This window comes from Oratosquilla oratoria, chromosome 17 (assembly GCF_046742065.1).
Source record: "Oratosquilla oratoria isolate Oo_2021 chromosome 17, ASM4674206v1, whole genome shotgun sequence".
Taxonomy (NCBI): Eukaryota; Metazoa; Arthropoda; class Malacostraca; order Stomatopoda; family Squillidae; genus Oratosquilla; species Oratosquilla oratoria.
In genome coordinates, this window is record NC_134793.1 from 10311902 (window position 1) to 10329285 (window position 17384).

A 17384-nucleotide genomic window follows, 5' to 3' on the forward strand; every position below is an offset into this window, starting at 1 on the left:
ATGAACTCATTTCGAGTTGTGTATGTATGACCAGGGCTTTCATGTCTGGTACCAAACATAAACTATTTAACATTACAATATTAACACAGCTTGATGTGGGTGTAATCCTACCTGTCTGGAAATGCTTTCCCACACTTTTTACACTTGAGAGGCTTGTCAGAGGTGTGTAGCTTCTGCACGTGGATACGCAAGTCAGTCTTCCGCCCGCATGTTGCTGGGCACAACTCACAGGCATAAACAGGCTTATTTCCTGAACCAGTAAAGGCACATATTGTGATAGGAGTATATACATTGACCGGGAGGACCATATGGCAATAAGACGCAAGCATGTTCCTCTTGGGGCACCAATTATTGGTAATGAGGAAAACAATTTTGCATCTGCTCTGAAGTCCATCCCAGACGTAGCACTACTTATAGCTAATACAATAATAAAAATCACAATGTAGGACAAATTAATCCAAGTTTGACGTGATGTTAGAATCAAATGAGCATCACAGGTTGATTTGATCACTTTGTAATAATAGTGTGATATTTCTTGGGATTGGCTACCTGTAAACCTAAAAGAATATCTACCTGTGTGGATCAATTTGTGGGCCTTTAACGAGTTGGACTGAGTAAATCTGGCACGGCAGATTTCACACTCGTAAGGTTTCTCGCCAGTGTGAATTCTGAGGTGGCGTTTTAATTTAAATGTGTCGGGGCTGGCATACGTACAGTGAGGACACTGGTATGGACGCTCGCCTGTATGACACCTCATGTGCCTCTTCAGTTTACTCAGTTCTACGCTTGCATAGTCACAGTCTGGGCACTTGTGGGGCTTCTCATGGGTGTGAATGTATCGTACGTGTCGGACCAGCTCTCCTGTAATAATACAATTACATGAATTTTAACAATGCAACATGTAACTATTGCACATATGTGCTCCTGAAGTAAACCTAACTTCAGATGGCAAATACAAAATAGAATCTCACTTTAAATTTTATGAAATGCAAAAAACAGACTAACTTTCAACAAGCCAGTTCACCCAAAGTGAAAAAATTCAAGCCTTATTCATTGACCATGTTGTTTGCTATAGAGAGGGAGAGAGGATGAGAAAGGAAAGAGGGAGGAGAGATGATGGGGGAAAGGGTGAGGGAATGGAGGAGGGGAATTGGGATGGGATGAGATGCAATAGCAGAGGAGTGGAAAATCTTTACTGATTATAGACGGTCTCAATAATCTCTAACTTTAAACTTATAATCATCAATCAATTATATTCTTTTATGTAGGCATATTTCAGACAGGTGGCAATTGTGTTCACATATATAAAACAACATCAACATTTAATTTGCAATCCATATATGCACACATATACCAAGACCCTTTCCTCCTTAAAGGGGGTGTACAAGTCCAAAGCATACACCCACCCTAGACTCATTCACACCTCTCTCATCTTAGTTCTTCTTTTATTATGATTGGGTTTAAATCAATCTTTGCTGATTAGCCTATTGATTCTGCACAACTGGTTTTCTTCTGCTCTTACCTGATGTGGTAAAGGTACTTTCACAATACTTGCAGCGGTGAGGTTTTATCCCAGTATGAGTGTTAACGTGGTTCTGCAGCGAAGCAAGGGTTTTGAATCCTCGTTCACATACTGAACACTTGTGGGGTCGTTCTTCACTGTGGGACTTCATGTGCCGTGACAACAGATACCTAACACAAAATAACAATTCCTGTCATATGGCAAACAATCAGGGTACAAACTCAATTTGCCATAATTCTAAACAAAGAAATCATAAATAAGGGGTTCTTTAGTCAATTCATCATGAGTGTTCATGATGTGGAATAAAAATTTACACAAAAATCTGCTGAGCTTCTATTGCTTAATATTCCCATTTAACCTCCTACCACCAAAGAAATCAAGATGAAAATGTTGACAGAAAGAATACATGGACACCAACTTACTGTATGTTTCCCATTTTCCGTCCTCTAACCTGTACAGTGATTCTATCTATGACATACATTCCAACATATACAATTTTAATTTTATGCTACATAATGTTACACCCTTACAATGGTACCAACTCCTAAATGAAATCAATACTTTAAGGGCATCAGTGATACCCCTATGGACCAGTCATATACCCACCCATTCCATCCCTAACATACTCCACTCCCCTCCACCCTCTTATTTTGGCACCTCCTGGATGACGGGTCATCCCTGCATCTTGCCCACAGCCTTGGGTCAGAAGCAGTGTCACAAGACACAGCACATCCACAGCAAGGCCCCTTCATTAAATCAGCGACTCACCCTCACTGTCCCCTCATGCAGAAAAGAAGGGGAGAAATCCCTTCGGGCTGTATCAATTTATCTCTCACACATACTCCCTCACCCCCCACCCACTCCACCTCATGCATCACAGCATCATCATACACAACCATTCTCCATTCACTCCTATCTTCTGTACTCTCCTGTCTTTCCTCAACCAACATTTCCCTCTTTCCCAATGCCCACTTTACCCCTTCCATCCATCACATCCTGGGTCGACCCCTCATGTTCACTCCTTCCACACCTCTTTTACTAGTCTTTCTTCACTCATTCTTTCCATGTGTCCAAACCATCCCAGTACTCTTTCATGAACCCTATTTCCCAACTCCCTTTCCACCCGTTCTCCTCCTCACCTCCTCATTTCTCTCTCTATCCAGTCATATAGCATTCTTTCATGACAGTTGACTAATTTCTGCTTACAGGAATGTTGATTAATTTCAACTTCAACTTGATCCTTTTCCATCTATCTTACATTTACCACCCATGCAACACTGACTCTTCGTTCTTCCTTATCACCTCTTGGTGTGGGAAAAGAATACTACCAATATGTTCCCGTCTGTTGTAATAAGGAAATGAGAGATGTATTGTTGGTGTATCTTCTTTTTTGTTGCATTCAGCTGGTTGGGCTAATGTGATGTAGGGTTGACAGCTCATAGAACTATGTAGCCCATGTGCTGCTCTATTGGTTTTGGTTTTAGTGCATCCCATTATAAATCTTAATGCTTTATGACAAAAAGGTAATGTTATAGCACCTCTCCTTATATGCAAGGGGGGACGGAGAGGGGGGGTCGCCGATTAAATGAAGCGGCCTTGCTGTGGATGTGCTGTGTCTTGTGACACTGCTTCTGACCCAGGGCGGTGGGCAGGGTGCAGGGATGACCCGTCATCCAGGAGGTGCTCAGATGAGAGGGAGGGTGGGACGGGTGTGGAGTGTATTTAGGGATGAAATGGGTGGGAGTGTTTTTATGCCTTTCCCTTTTTGGCTACCTCCCTTGGAAGGAGGAAAAAGCCTTGGTATATGTATGTATGTACATTGGTAAAATAATACTGACCCACTTTCAGAGAAGAATAGGCGAAAGTAAAAAGATTTGTATATTTCGATCACTAACTGTGATCCTCTGCTGAAGAGGATCACAGTTAGTGATCAAAATATAGGGATCTTTTTACTTTCACCTATTCTTCTCCGAAAATGGGTCATTAGTACATACATACATATACCAAAGGCCTTTTCCCCCTTACAAGGGAGGTAGCCAAAAAGAAAAGGCATAAAAACCATTCCCACCCATTCCATCCCTAAATACACTCCACTCCCCTCCATCCACTTATCTTGGCAACTCCTGGATGACAGGTCATCCCTGCATTTTGTCCACTGCCCTGGGTCAGAGGTAGTGTTGCAAAACACCGCACATCCACAGCAAGGTCGCTTCATTAAATCGGCAACCCACCCTCCCCGTCCCCTCATGCAGAAAAGGAGAAGACGGGGAGAAATCCCTTTGGGCAACGTCAAATTTCTTCTCACACATACTACCTCACTCCCATCCTCCCATCCATTCGACCTCATGCATCATAACATCATCCATTCACCCCTGTCCTCTCTCATCCTTCCTCAACAGACATTCCCCTCTTCCCCAAAGCCCCTTTCACCCCATCCATCCATCTCATCCTAGGTCGTCCCCTCATGTTCACTCCCTCCACATCTGCCTTCCATACCACTTTTACTAGTATTTCTTCACTCATTCTTTCCATGTGTCCAAACCATCCCAATACTCTTTCATCCACCCTATCTCCCAACTCCCTTTCCACCCGTTATCCTCCTCACCTCCGCATTTCTCACTCTATCTAGACTAGTAACCCCTATCATACTTCTCAGACACATTACTTTTCTCTTCCTCTCTTCTGTTCCATGTTTCTACTCCATACAGTGCAGTTGGCACAATCACTCCATACAATCTCCTCTTAGCATCCATTTCCAAATGTCTATTCCTCATTACACTTTTTAATCCACCAAGGCATTTACTCGCTTCTCTCAATCTACATTCTACCTCCAACTCCACTCCTCCCTTTCCTGCCACATTCACACCCAAGTATCTAAAACTATCCACTTCCTCCAATCACTCTCCCTTAATGCTCACTTCCAGTCTGCTGCCACTTTCACCCCTTGAACATCTCATCACCTTACTTTTACCCACATTTATCTTCAGCTTTCTTCTTTCACACATTCTCCCAAACTATGTCACCAACTTCCTCAATCCCTCCTCTGATCCCGTTACAAGCGCAGTGTCGTCCGCAAACAACAGCTGGCTCACCTCCACTTTTCTCCATTTTCTTTAAACATCTCCAATCCCTGACCCACCACCCATGCATTTACCTCTCACACCATCCCACCCATGTATAAGTTGAATAGCCAGGGCGACATAAAACATCCTTGACGAAGTCCCACCTTTACCTCGAACCACCCACTCTCTCCATTTCTAATCCTGACACATGCTCTACTACTCTCGTAAAAACTCTTATTAACAGTTCCTAGAAGCTTTCCTCCTATCCCGTATATCTGCATAACCTCCCACAGTGCCTTCCTGTCTACCCTGTCATAAGCCTTTTCCAGATCCATAAAAGACCAAAAATCATCCTTACCTTTCTCACGTGTCTGTCTTACCACAAAAATCTGATCTACACAACCTCTACCTGTCCTAAATCCACACTGTTCCTCACCAATTACTTCCTCTGTTCCTCTCCTAATCCTCTCAATCAAGATCCTCCCATAAGCCTTCCCAACTACACTTAACAAGCTAATCCCTCTGAAACTACTACACTCACACTTGCCCCCTTTTCCCTTATAAAGAGGAACTATACAGGCACTCCTCCAGCACTCTACCATCTCTCCAGCAAACATTAAATAACTTCACCAGCCAGTCCACCATCATTGTACCTCCTTTTTTTTTAGACATTCTGCATGGCATTAGTATTAATGTTTTATTTTATATTTTATGTGGTGTCTGTTGTTTTCCTGATTCATGGGAATGATGCTGTAGATACACAGTAGTGGTGCTCAAAAACTGTTTGTACATGATTTCAATCTCCTAATTGAAGCCAGTACTTGCTACTGATCTTTGTACTTTAATTATCTGGACTTCCACTGTCAGGCCCTTAATGTGATGGCTGAAGGAGATGCAAGTATCATCAGTGAGGCCAAGAATTTAAGGGTTCTACAGATAGGTCTTAGCAATTCAATTTTATTATTCAATGTTTCTCTGATTTATAGTTGTCTGCAATGTAATAGTAAGATGATTTCTGTGGTGAAGCCTCCATTCCATTTCTTTTACCATTGTTCTAGTTTATCTAGCATATTTTAGTGTTCTTTGCAGCTCTTTTCTAGTTGCTCTGCTGGGTTGTCACAACCACAGGTAAGCAATAGTGTTATTATCTGAATATAGCATGGGGAGATCACTTGTACATGCATCACTATATCAGCTCTGATAGAATTTTCACCACTTTCTTACACTAGAAAATCTGACAAATAGCAGCTACTCCCTTTTACCTCCCAGTTGGTGACACAGAAACTGGCCCACACTAACACAATAAAGAGATTCTTAGGGATTCTTCTCCAAAAGATCTATGGGAGTGGGGCTATGGCAGCGGTTCCCAACCGGTGTGCCATGAGATCAACTGAGGGTGCCGCCTAAATTCAGGGAAATACAATTTTCATATTACCGACTCTGTCATTCATTTTTGTTCATTAAAGCAGCATCAGTATAAAGATGAGTATTTTCATATTATCCAGGGACAAAATTTTGTTACACTGATATTGAATCAACAAAATATTGACAAACTAGAATTCAGATTTTCTAATAAGGGTGCTGGGGACTTCTGAAAGGCTTGGCAAGGGTGCCTCAAGCCAGAAAATGTTGGGAATCACTGGGCTATGGGTTTCATGCCAGTAAAACTCAAGGCAACCATTATCATTTCTCCTATTGCATTGGCAAAATGTCTATAAAGAATACAATTAATTTTTGAAAATGCAATGGGCAAGAACAGATGCAATACTTACCTCTTGGGACTAGTGTAATTGCAATAATTGCACATATGGGCCTGTGTAACAGTCTGAGATTTTTTATGAATTATGCGCATCACCTTCTTTTCGGACTCGTCTTCCCCCGATTCCTGCACAACACAGGATGAATTAGATACAATGTCAAAATTGTTTGAGATATAAAAAAAAGTAAACTACTTAGAAAGAGAGGTATCCTTGAGGCCAATGTTGAACTTATATTTCATTTATTACAGAAGTGGACAATTTACTAACATAACTTAATCCTTCATCTGCCTCGTTAAAATCATAAACAGTGTCGTCCTTGTCGTTATCCCCTGGCTGTTCTACTATTAACACATAACTCACTTCACCTGGATTGGTGGATGAGGGAACTATTGTCACAACCTGGTTGTTGTCACCTGCAAAGTAAACATCACCATTATTAATTAGTGAATGTGTGATAAGCGTGAAGGGGGTGAGGATGTTTTCTCTTCTATCCAAACCCACCTTGCTTTGTAGGTCATGGTTGTTTTGGATGAACAATTACTGTGCAAAAGGTGTAGCTGTGTAACCATGTCACACCCAAGAACATGATTATGAGTACCAATTGGTTGCCTTCATTCTCTCCTCTGAGAAACATGTGCCTCCAAACATCTAGCTACATCCACAAGATTGTCCTCATGGGACAACCTTGTGGATGTAGCTAGATTTGGCATTAGTGTGGGTCTCTTGTAAGAGATTTAGGGCAATTGATTAATGATTGGTGTTAAATAATTGGCTAATTTTGTGTTGATACAGCATGAGGGGACAGAGAGGGAGTCACCAAATAAATGAAGCAGCCTTGCTGTGAATGTGATGTGTCTTGCTGCACTGCTTCTGACCCAGGACAGTGGGTGAGATGCAGGGATGACCTGTCATCCTGGAGGAGCCAAGATAAGAGGGAGGGAGGAAGGGAGGGGGTGAATGGGAGTGGAGTATGTGGGGATGGAACAGGTGGGAGTGGATTTTATGCCTTTGTTTTTTGGCTAACTCTTTTGTAAGGGGGGAAAAAGCAGTTGGTGTTTGTATGTATAGCTTTAGTATTCAGTTGAGGACTTGTGTAGAAGGATTGGTGTAATACTTGGGTGACCCAAGACTATTTGTTCTTCTGACTTTCTGTTTAGTACTTCATGCAGGATGACCTGGTGTGATTGGTGAGAAGCAGGGATGACCCATAATCCAAAGAGCTATGACAAGAGGGAGGGAGGGAGGAAGGGGTGTTGGATGGGAGTGGAATTATGCCTTTTGACTTTGGCTACCACCCTGGTGAGGGGGGAAAGAACCCTTGGTATATATATGTATACTTCATAATAAAAATGCTTGGTTTTGAAAGATAATCTTGTTCAGTAATCAATCTATTGTCCCAATTCTCATTTACAGGTGTCCCACAGCACCAAAGAAATTGGTTACTGCCATTTTGGGTTTTCTTCTGTTCTATGAATTTGCTTTAATGGATGAGAGACAGTCAATATAAAATAAAATGGTGAGGATAAACCAGCTCTGGCTGTCAGGCACTGGTATGGAAGTGCTGCATCCCACTGTACTGCCTTCAACACACGAGTTACTGAGATGGGAGTGGCATTATATGGGTTTTATTGTATATGTAGGTTTGTGTCTAACTTGGCCACCCTACTTACAAGGGGGACAGGCATTAGGTATGTATGTGAAAGCCATGATGAAAATATGGCGAATTAGGTTTATGTGAAGGTAAGGTGATACACTGAAAGGAAGGGCAGAACATAGACTGTGGAGTCTGACCTGAGATTCCCCTCAAGCTGGGATCCACCTCTTCACTGGCATATACACGAAAATTATATTGAAGGGGAGAAGCTTAAACACCAGACTCAAAGTGGGAGTCTTAATGCCCAATGTTTCAATCTTAGTCCTAGGACAGTCTTCAGGGGTGTGATGAGATACAGTGGTCAAAAGAACTTAATATATTGGCTGTAATTGGAATTGGGAGAGGTGGTCCACTTTGCCGAAGCTACCCAGGTTCCCCTCCTCCTCCTCCTCCAGTCACTATGAGAACCAGCCAACTGGTCACAACCATACATACACAATTGTACATAATAAGTTGCATATACATTTTTTATACAAAAAATAAAATAAAATAAAATGTAACTTGTACAACTGGAAAAAATGGACTACACACTTACATGAAAAAAGGAAATAATTTAAATCATACTCATACACACTGTTTGTGATCTTTGTTCACCCTGTATTCTCTCACTCAAGTTGTTGAAACTGATGACATTTTATGTTCAGTCTATCACTGTGTTCCTGGTGCCCAGGTATATTGGATTTAAGTCTATGCACCTATTTACACTGACTTCTTTTGTCGTTCATGCTTCTAAGAATAATCTCCTTTCCTTTGAGTTGTCTCTGTATAACACTGTTGCTCCTTCCCAGTCAGTGTTGTGCTGTTGTTCGTTCATGTGTTTGTGAAGTGCTGAAGCTGCATCTTTCTGTCTAACTGGGTGAACAAAGATCACAGTGTGTATGAGAATGATTTAATTTACTTCCTTTTTTTTGTGTGTGTGTGTGTACAAGTGTGTAGTCCATTTTTTCACTTGTTGTACAAGTTATATTTTTATTTCATTGTATTTATTCTTTGTATAAAAAAAAATGTCTATGAGGTTCATTATGTACAATTGTGTATGTATGGTTGTGACCAGTTGGCTGGTTCTTGTAGCAACTGGAGGAGGAGGGGGAACCTGGGTAGCTTTGGCGATGTGGACCACCTCTCCCAATTTCAACTACGGCCAATATATTAACCACTTCCATACGGTGACGCCTATGTAGGCGGCATGAGGAGCAAGTGGGTACGCGATGATGCCGACATCGGCATCTTGATTATATTTATTGTAGTCGTACCTACGTAACTTCCATTCTCTCTAAACTGGCTTCATCATATTTTCTATGGTTATCAAAATTCACGGGTGAAAGAGAACGAACGATTGAGCACTGACTTTATTTTTTATAATGCGATTATTATGACGCAACATCGCATGTCGGGCAGCTAATGCTGCCAGACGTGCGATGTGCCCCGGAATGAAGAGGTTAAGCTTTTATGACCACTGCATCTCATCACACCTCTGAAGATGGTCCTAGGACTAGGATCAAAACATCGGGAATTAAAACACCCACTCTGAGCCTGGTGTTTATGCTTCTCCCCTTTAACATGGATCCCCGACTCCAGGTCTTCACACATATTGAACAAAAATTATAATACACAACTAGGTTGATGTATGAATACATTCATACATACACATACCAAGGGCTTTTTCCCCCTTACAAGGGAGGTAGCCAAAGTCAGAAGGCATAAATTCACTCCCACCCATTTCATCCACATATACTCCTCTCCCATTCACACCCCTCCCTCCCTCCCTCTTGTCTTGGTTCCTCCTGGTTGACGGATTATCCCTGCATCTCGCCTACTGTCCTGAGTCAGAAGCAATGCATTCATACATACACATAATGCCTTCTTCCCTTTATATGGGGGATGGTTGAGTGAGAGCATATACCCAACATATTCTCATTCATTGCCTCTTTCATCTTAGCATTTTGTAAATGAGTGGTTATTTCTGTCCCCTGCCCAAGGATCAAAGGCAGAGGAGCAAGACACAGTACTTCCACAGCAGGGCTTGATAGTCGGGTCTGGTCCCCATTGCTTATCATATGATGATCCTCCCAATTCACTCACTTGAAAATTTATGCTGAAGATGCTAAAAACATCCCTTGAGGTTATGTCATTTCTCTGCCCATTTATAACCATTCTTCACTGATCCTTCCTTTCTTGATTCTTGCATCCAATGCCCTCTTCACCCAATCCATCCACCTCACTCTTGGTCTTCCTCCCCAGTTCATTCCATCCATATCTGCTATCCACACTCTTATTGCTAGTCTTTCCTCACTCATCCAAGCCATCTCCCCACTCTTTTATCTACCCAGACTGACAGCTCTTTTTCCATCTTCACTCTGTCTCACTCTATCCATCCTTGTAACATCTACTATATTTTTTCTAACAACTAAGTTTTTCCTTTTTGCTTCCTTCAAAAGTTCCAAGTAATGATATCAACTCTGGTTTCTATAAGTTTCCTCATATGAATACAATTGTGGTGACAGCCATAATACATAATTCTTGAACATAGACTTTTAAAGTATTAGTTGTGATAGGTTTAACAATTTCACTTGTAGATGAACTTCCCTCAGCTGAATAAAATTGCAGCTAGCAGAATAAACATAGTCAAATACAGACACCAAAGGGCATCCACCTGAAGCCTCCTTACCTGTATTGAGCATGACTTGATTGCCTGCTTCACTCTGATCCACCCCTGATATAACCTGAAGCGTTCCATCTTCCCCCAAGGTTACCTGACCTTGGCTTAAGCTGTCACTATCCTAAAACACAAAACAATTTTAATGACTGCCATTTATAACAATAATTATTCTTCATTAAATCAACCCTTGCACCACAATGTCCCCTCAGCTGAATAACACTGTTTGGTAGCCAAACATACAGAAAACAAATCACTGAGCTAAAGAGTTAAATCATGACAGCCCAACTTATTTACTATGTCAGCATTGAGGAAGATCAAAGAAAACACTTAATCTTTGACCACCAACCTCAGCTAGGGGGTCATCTTCAGCCTGCAGCATTACCTGGTCCTCCCTTTCCGCCGTACCCTCCGAGGTGACCACCATCATCTGCTGCTGCGTGCCATCCACATTATGGTAGAAGTACTGCCCCGACTCGTCCACAAACACCTGAGCAACGCTTTGGGTAACTTCCCCTCCACTGAACACTGGAATAAAAAGAACCAATAGTTATCCAATCAGCCTATAGCTCCACAGCAAGATAGCTATGCATGAGAGATCATCCTCACACTTTTCATTCTCAGCACACATTCCATTCACTCCTCTTTCTTTGCTTAAAGAGACCAACATTTTGAACATTACATTACAGAAATATTTTCCACATTTCTGAGCTCTGTCCAATCCCAATAAAGACTGGCTAATATACAAGATCAAACCAACACATGAACATACATATACCAAGGGCTTTTTCCCCCTTACAAGGGAGGTAGCCAAAGTCAGAAGGCATAAATCGATTCCCATCCATTTCATCCCTACATATTCCACTCCCATTCACCACCCACCCCTCCCTCTTTTCTTGGCTCCTCCTGGATGATGGGTTAACCTGCATTTTGCCCAATGCCCTGGGTCAGATGCAATGTTGCAAGACACAGCACATCCACAGCAAGGTTGCTTCATTTAATCAGCAACCCCAGCCCACTGCTCTGTCTCCTCATGCAGAAAATAGAGATGGGGAAAAAGCCCTTTAGGTTCCATCAAAATATCATTTACTCATACTCCCTAACCCCTCATCTCCCACCCACTCCCTTCCATGCATCACATCATCATCCATTCAGAACTATTCTCTGCTCACCCTGTCTTCTCCCTTCCTTACTCAACAGACATTCCCCACTTTCCCAATGCCCCCTCCCCCCTTCACCTCATCCTTGGTCGTCCCCTCATGTTCACTCCCTCCACCTCTGCCTTCCACTAATCTTTCTTCACTCATTCTTTATGTGTCCAAACCATCCCAATACTCTTTCATCAACCATATCTCCCGTCTCTTTTTCCACCACCGCTTTTCTCCTCATCTCCTCATTTCTTACTATCCAGCCTAGTAAGCTATACCATACTTCTTAGACATTTGATCTCAAACACATTTAAACTCTCTCTTCCTCACTTATGTTCCATGTTTATGCCCCATACAGTGCTGTCGGCACAATCACTCTCTCATACAATCTCCTCTTAGCATCCATTCCCAAATGTCTATTTCCCATTACATTTTTTATCCCCTAAGGCATGTACCTGCTTCTCTCAATTTACATTCTACCTCCACTCCTAAACCAACACACCTACCCTAAAAAGTAAGTCATTTGTCTACTCTGCAAAAGGAATACTGATGTGGCAAGATTAGTTCCAACATATCTTTCTTTAAAGAACTATCCTTTCCATCATAAGGATAATAAAGGTTACCTCTAGTAAGGAAAAGCCACTATCAGAATAAGCCAAACACCATGCATTTCATGTGATTCACCATGCTCTTGGATCACATGTTAGACTCATGATTGACAGCTATTTCCCTCATGGAAGAGAGCTCAGAGCTCATATATGACCGACCTATGGGTAATACTGTGACCTTACATGCACACAGCCCCAACTCCCTGGCCATGAGAGTTGGAGTAACGACTTGCAGCACACACACATACAAAAAGGTATCTTCCCTCATATAAGGAAGGTGGCCCAGCCAAGGCACACACCCATCCTTGACCTATTTGTTTTCCCACTTAGCTCCTTGTGGATGAAGGGTTATCCCTGTCCCCTGCACTCACTGCCCATTTCTGAAGTAATGCAACAAAATACAACACCTTCAAAGATGGCCCGACAGTCACAACCACAATGTCATCCACAAACAATAACTGGCTCACCTCCCACTTTCTCCCATGCTCACTTCTATCTGTGTACCAACATGCTTCTTCTCCTTTATAAGGGAGGCAGTCAGCCAATGCATGAACCCACCCACACTCATCCTGTTCTCATCCATCACTCTCACTTACCATCTCCAAATCCCCACTCATCACCTTTGCATTCACCACCTGTACTACCCTATCCATGTGCACATTGAACAACCATGGTTATAATACACAATCCTGATGCAGCCTTACTTTCACTTCAAATCACTGACTCTCCACCTTCTACCCTAACACAAGCTCTATGACTCTCTTAAAAATTATTTATCCTGTTATTAACCTTCCCCCTATCCCATATATCTGGAACACATCCCACAATGCCTTCCTGCTGATCCTGTCATGTGTCTTTTCCATATCCATGAAAACCAAAGACATCCACATTCTTTTTACCAAAAATTTCTTGCACTAATGTAACAAAACATATCAATCCTTTGCTCCTGGAATTATCCAGCACAAAATGAGCATGTAACCTCGGCTTTAAGTACAATAAACACAGGTGTATCCTGTGCACATTCAATCAATACTAACATTACATGATTAAAATGTTTTTCCAACCAAATGTGAATACACCATAAAATACCCACTCTGTATAAGTTGCTCACCTGTTGTTGTCTGGTCTCCAGTTTGTATTTCTTTGTTGAAAGTGTCAAGATAATTGTGGATATCGCTAATTGTCTCCGCATCCTGGCTCGCCTCCATGCTGCCCCTATAATAAACATGAAGACGACATCATTGACTTGAGACATTTTGTAGTGTGGCTAAGTGGGTGGGTGAACTAGAGGTATAAAGAAGATAACTGTGGGAGGCTTAGGATTTTCAAAGTAGCTTTAGTCAGGAAGCAAATAAAACAACTTTAGGGAACTAATTTGGTTGCTGCCATTCGCATTCTCTTGATCTTGCTTAAATCCTTAACTGTATGTGGACCATACTACAGGCAGCAACTAAACTGGTTCCCAGTCTGGCAGATAAACCATAAGAGGCCAGAATAAAAGGCACTGGATCTTCCAACATTGATAGACGAGAAAAAGGTGATATGATTACAGTATTCAGGTTGCTAAAGGGGGTAGACTACATTGACAAAAGATTTCTTGATTAGATGGGAGGGATTTAAATCCTTGAATATGATGACCCCTTACACAGGCGTCATGAGGCGCGAGTAAGTATAAGAGGATACCAGTGCTGGCTTCCCAATTATATTTATTTTGTAGTTGTATTTGAGTGACCCTCTTATTCTGTGAACAGGCTTATTGTATAATGGGCATATTGTGATCCATCATCACACGTCAGGCAGCTAATGTGTGTGTGATTACTTGACTTGTACTGAAGAACAAATTTGGAAAGACAATGTCTAAAGAATGTGAAGAAATAGTTTTCCTTACATATGCATAAATACAGGAATACCTAACTATATGACCGAGTGCTATAAAGTAGGTAAAACAAATGTTGGGTGCATATATGTGAAAGCCCCAGGCAAAAATTGAGGAGTAGGTTGACAGGGTCCATGAACACAACCCCCCTATTTACATGTAAAACCCACCTTGTTATACAAATTTTCACATTGTGACCAGTCAGCTGGGAACACAACTCGGTTGTATAGCGTGGTATTCCTATACCTAGAATAGCTTACAATAATACAAGGTGTCCCAAAAGTCAGGACCCAAAGGCTAAATGCAAGCACAAACATACTTGCGTATATATATCGATACAATTTTCACTGTTATTTCCACCATTTGTGATGCAAAAGTTTAATGAACTTTGAGAGATTCACACAAACCCAATGCATCAACTCCACATTTCTATCAGTTTGGAGTTAATGCATTTTCATATGAATCTCACAAAGCACATTCAACTTTGCATCACAAATTGTGGGAATCACCATGAAGATATTATTTATCAATATTTCTTTTAAATACATTAATACATTACTGTTCACCATTCTATTTATTGTAAATATGCATTTTGGCTATATGTTCACACTTTAGGGACTGTTCATGAATTAACATCTTAATATGATAACTTGAGAATAAGAATATAGCCCAAGTTGGTATGTAAAAATAAGGCCACATTTAATTTTTTATCATATCTTGCACATAGGGAGGAAACAATGTTTTCAACAGGAGTTTTACTGTGAGCAGTAACCAAGAGTTTGCATTCTTTACTCATGAGTAGAATTTAAAACCAGAAAATGTAGTTTATTCAACCATGGAAATTATGACCATGTAATGTAACCAAGTATGTATAAATTGGAGATAATTTGTATAAGGTGAGCTACCACATCCAACTGGAGCATATAATGTCTCTCTTATTATACTGGTGAGGAATACATCTGTGTCTTGATGGGCTGCCTTCACAGATGTTGGAATATTCTATATATTATACAATGTGTTCAATTTTAGTTGTGCCCAATACCTAAGGTCTGTGTTGAAGGGGTTGAAATTTACAAAGATTATTATGTCGAAGTATGACAATGTATAAGATGTATTTTTAAAATGAGGTAGGACAACATAAGAGGAAATTCAAAGAAGGTTTCTAAAGGGAGAACAAGAGTAAATATAAGAAATATCTTTTCCAATTGGGTAGTAAACACTTTGAATGATTTGCCAGAATGGGTGGTCAATGCAGGCACAGTGTTACAATTTGAATCAAGACTAGATAAAATATGGAAAAGCCAAGAACAGAAATTTAACTATAGAGCACAAATAACCTCCACAACCGTACATGCCGGGAATAACGGCAATCAGGTTATCGAGCTGGAGTCATAGGCGTGAGCTTCTTCCAGAACTTCATCTGTATCTGTGAGTATAGGAAAAGCTGTGTAGACCCTTATCACTAACAGGAACACCGAATAAATTGTGTATTTCTTTTCTTCTGTATGAACTGTGTTAGGCACAAAGACTATGGAATGTATGTAAAACTATGTTCCAACCACTTCCATGTATTTTTCATTCAGTAGTATTTTGGTCTGCATGCAAGTAAACTATAGGTGAAGACAGGAACTTGGTTACCGATACTTTTATTTTCTACATCATTGGTATCCCCAACCATAGTAAACGGGACTACAGTCATGTATAATTGCACAGATGAAACATGCACAAACTAGTTTAGTTTTTATTTTGCAACTGAATACACATATATAATAATATCATGTAAATTACAAGGATGAAACTTCATTTCCATTGTCACATTGTGGGTCAGCCTTGGTAAGGGTTTCTTGGCTTAATTAAGATTCTTCAAAGTATAAAAATGTCTTACCTGCAACTTACAGGCAGTTATACTTAATACTATATGACAATTTTGCGAATTGAAAATTTTCTACACATATGTAATCCCATACCTTAAAACAAAACTTTATCATCCTCCAAACACTAAACAGGCCACTACGGTACCTTCGACCTGGACATTTAGACGAACCCAATATTTGTAAATATTGCAAAAGCTTTTAATTCAAAATTAATTTACTATAACATTGCACTGCAGTAAACATGTTATCAATATACTTTTAACTTTATATAAATTTAACATTCAATAATATGTTCCTGTTGTTCGACTGTTTCACGAAGTGATTTATTAATCTATCAAAACACAATGGACTTCCGATGCTGCTCCACCTCCCACGTATTTTTAAACTTTCCTACAAATTGAAGAATAAGAATAAAATCAATTATCCAAAATCACGGCAACTTCCTACTGGATAATACGATCTAGTATCATAGGAACAAAAAAGTCAAGGGTATGGTTATTTTCATTGCGAGTGTGTTAGCCACAATTGACAACGAAATGGCTGACACCGGTAGAACTGCGCACTGTTGGCCTTGTCAGCCATCTTATTCATTTAAGGTTTGCATCTGTATTTCATATACCCCATTCCCCCATCATGGTATCTCATGATGCATCTTCGTCCAGCTGTAGGCTGTCAGCAACAAAACAAATTCGGCTACAACAACGCGATCTGACGGACAAACCTCAATTTAAAGCTTTGCCGAATGGGAAGTAGGGGGCATCACAGGCGACAATGTATCACCAAACACACGCTCTTCATTTAACATGCAATTTCTATGTCGGAAGGGCTTTGGCGTCCTTTTCAAATAAAGCAGATGCTGAAGTTGCTTAGGTAGCACGATTATTATGCAATGATTATATTACAAATAATAAGATATGGTTGATAATTCTCATATTGTACAAACCTCCGTGCCTCCTCCTTTCGCCGTCAGAGTGCGCAAGCGAGTTCCAAAATGGCGTTCATTCGAAATAACCAACAACAACCTGGGGGCCTCTCTGGACTTAAAAATATCTCATGAAATTTGGACGAAATTACAATATAGAGAGAAGAAATATTGGATTGTGTTGAATGAAATCAGGTTATGCGTCAATAGAAATGCTCTTAGTCTATATAATGAACATATATTGAAACGGAAAAAGAAACTTCAATACCAAATTTCTAACATATTAGGTATTCATTAACAAG

At 40.7% G+C, this 17384-nt stretch overlaps 1 protein-coding gene across 1 annotated transcript in view; it reads right to left on the bottom strand.

Annotated features, from left to right (window-relative positions):
* The window catches only part of LOC143034394 (uncharacterized), a 32546-nt gene extending 15699 nt beyond the window's left edge, over positions 1 to 16847 (bottom strand). The window contains exons 1-9 of the mRNA XM_076200380.1: positions 16780 to 16847; positions 13522 to 13625; positions 11004 to 11182; positions 10667 to 10778; positions 6612 to 6757; positions 6357 to 6469; positions 1523 to 1692; positions 574 to 861; positions 112 to 250 (exon numbers count right to left, since the gene is read on the bottom strand). Coding sequence (XP_076056495.1) covers positions 112 to 250; positions 574 to 861; positions 1523 to 1692; positions 6357 to 6469; positions 6612 to 6757; positions 10667 to 10778; positions 11004 to 11182; positions 13522 to 13625; positions 16780 to 16805 — 1277 coding nt within the window. The 5' untranslated portion in view covers positions 16806 to 16847. The remainder of the gene's footprint in view (positions 1 to 111; positions 251 to 573; positions 862 to 1522; positions 1693 to 6356; positions 6470 to 6611; positions 6758 to 10666; positions 10779 to 11003; positions 11183 to 13521; positions 13626 to 16779) is intronic.
* Between the last annotated feature and the right edge of the window lie 537 nt (positions 16848 to 17384).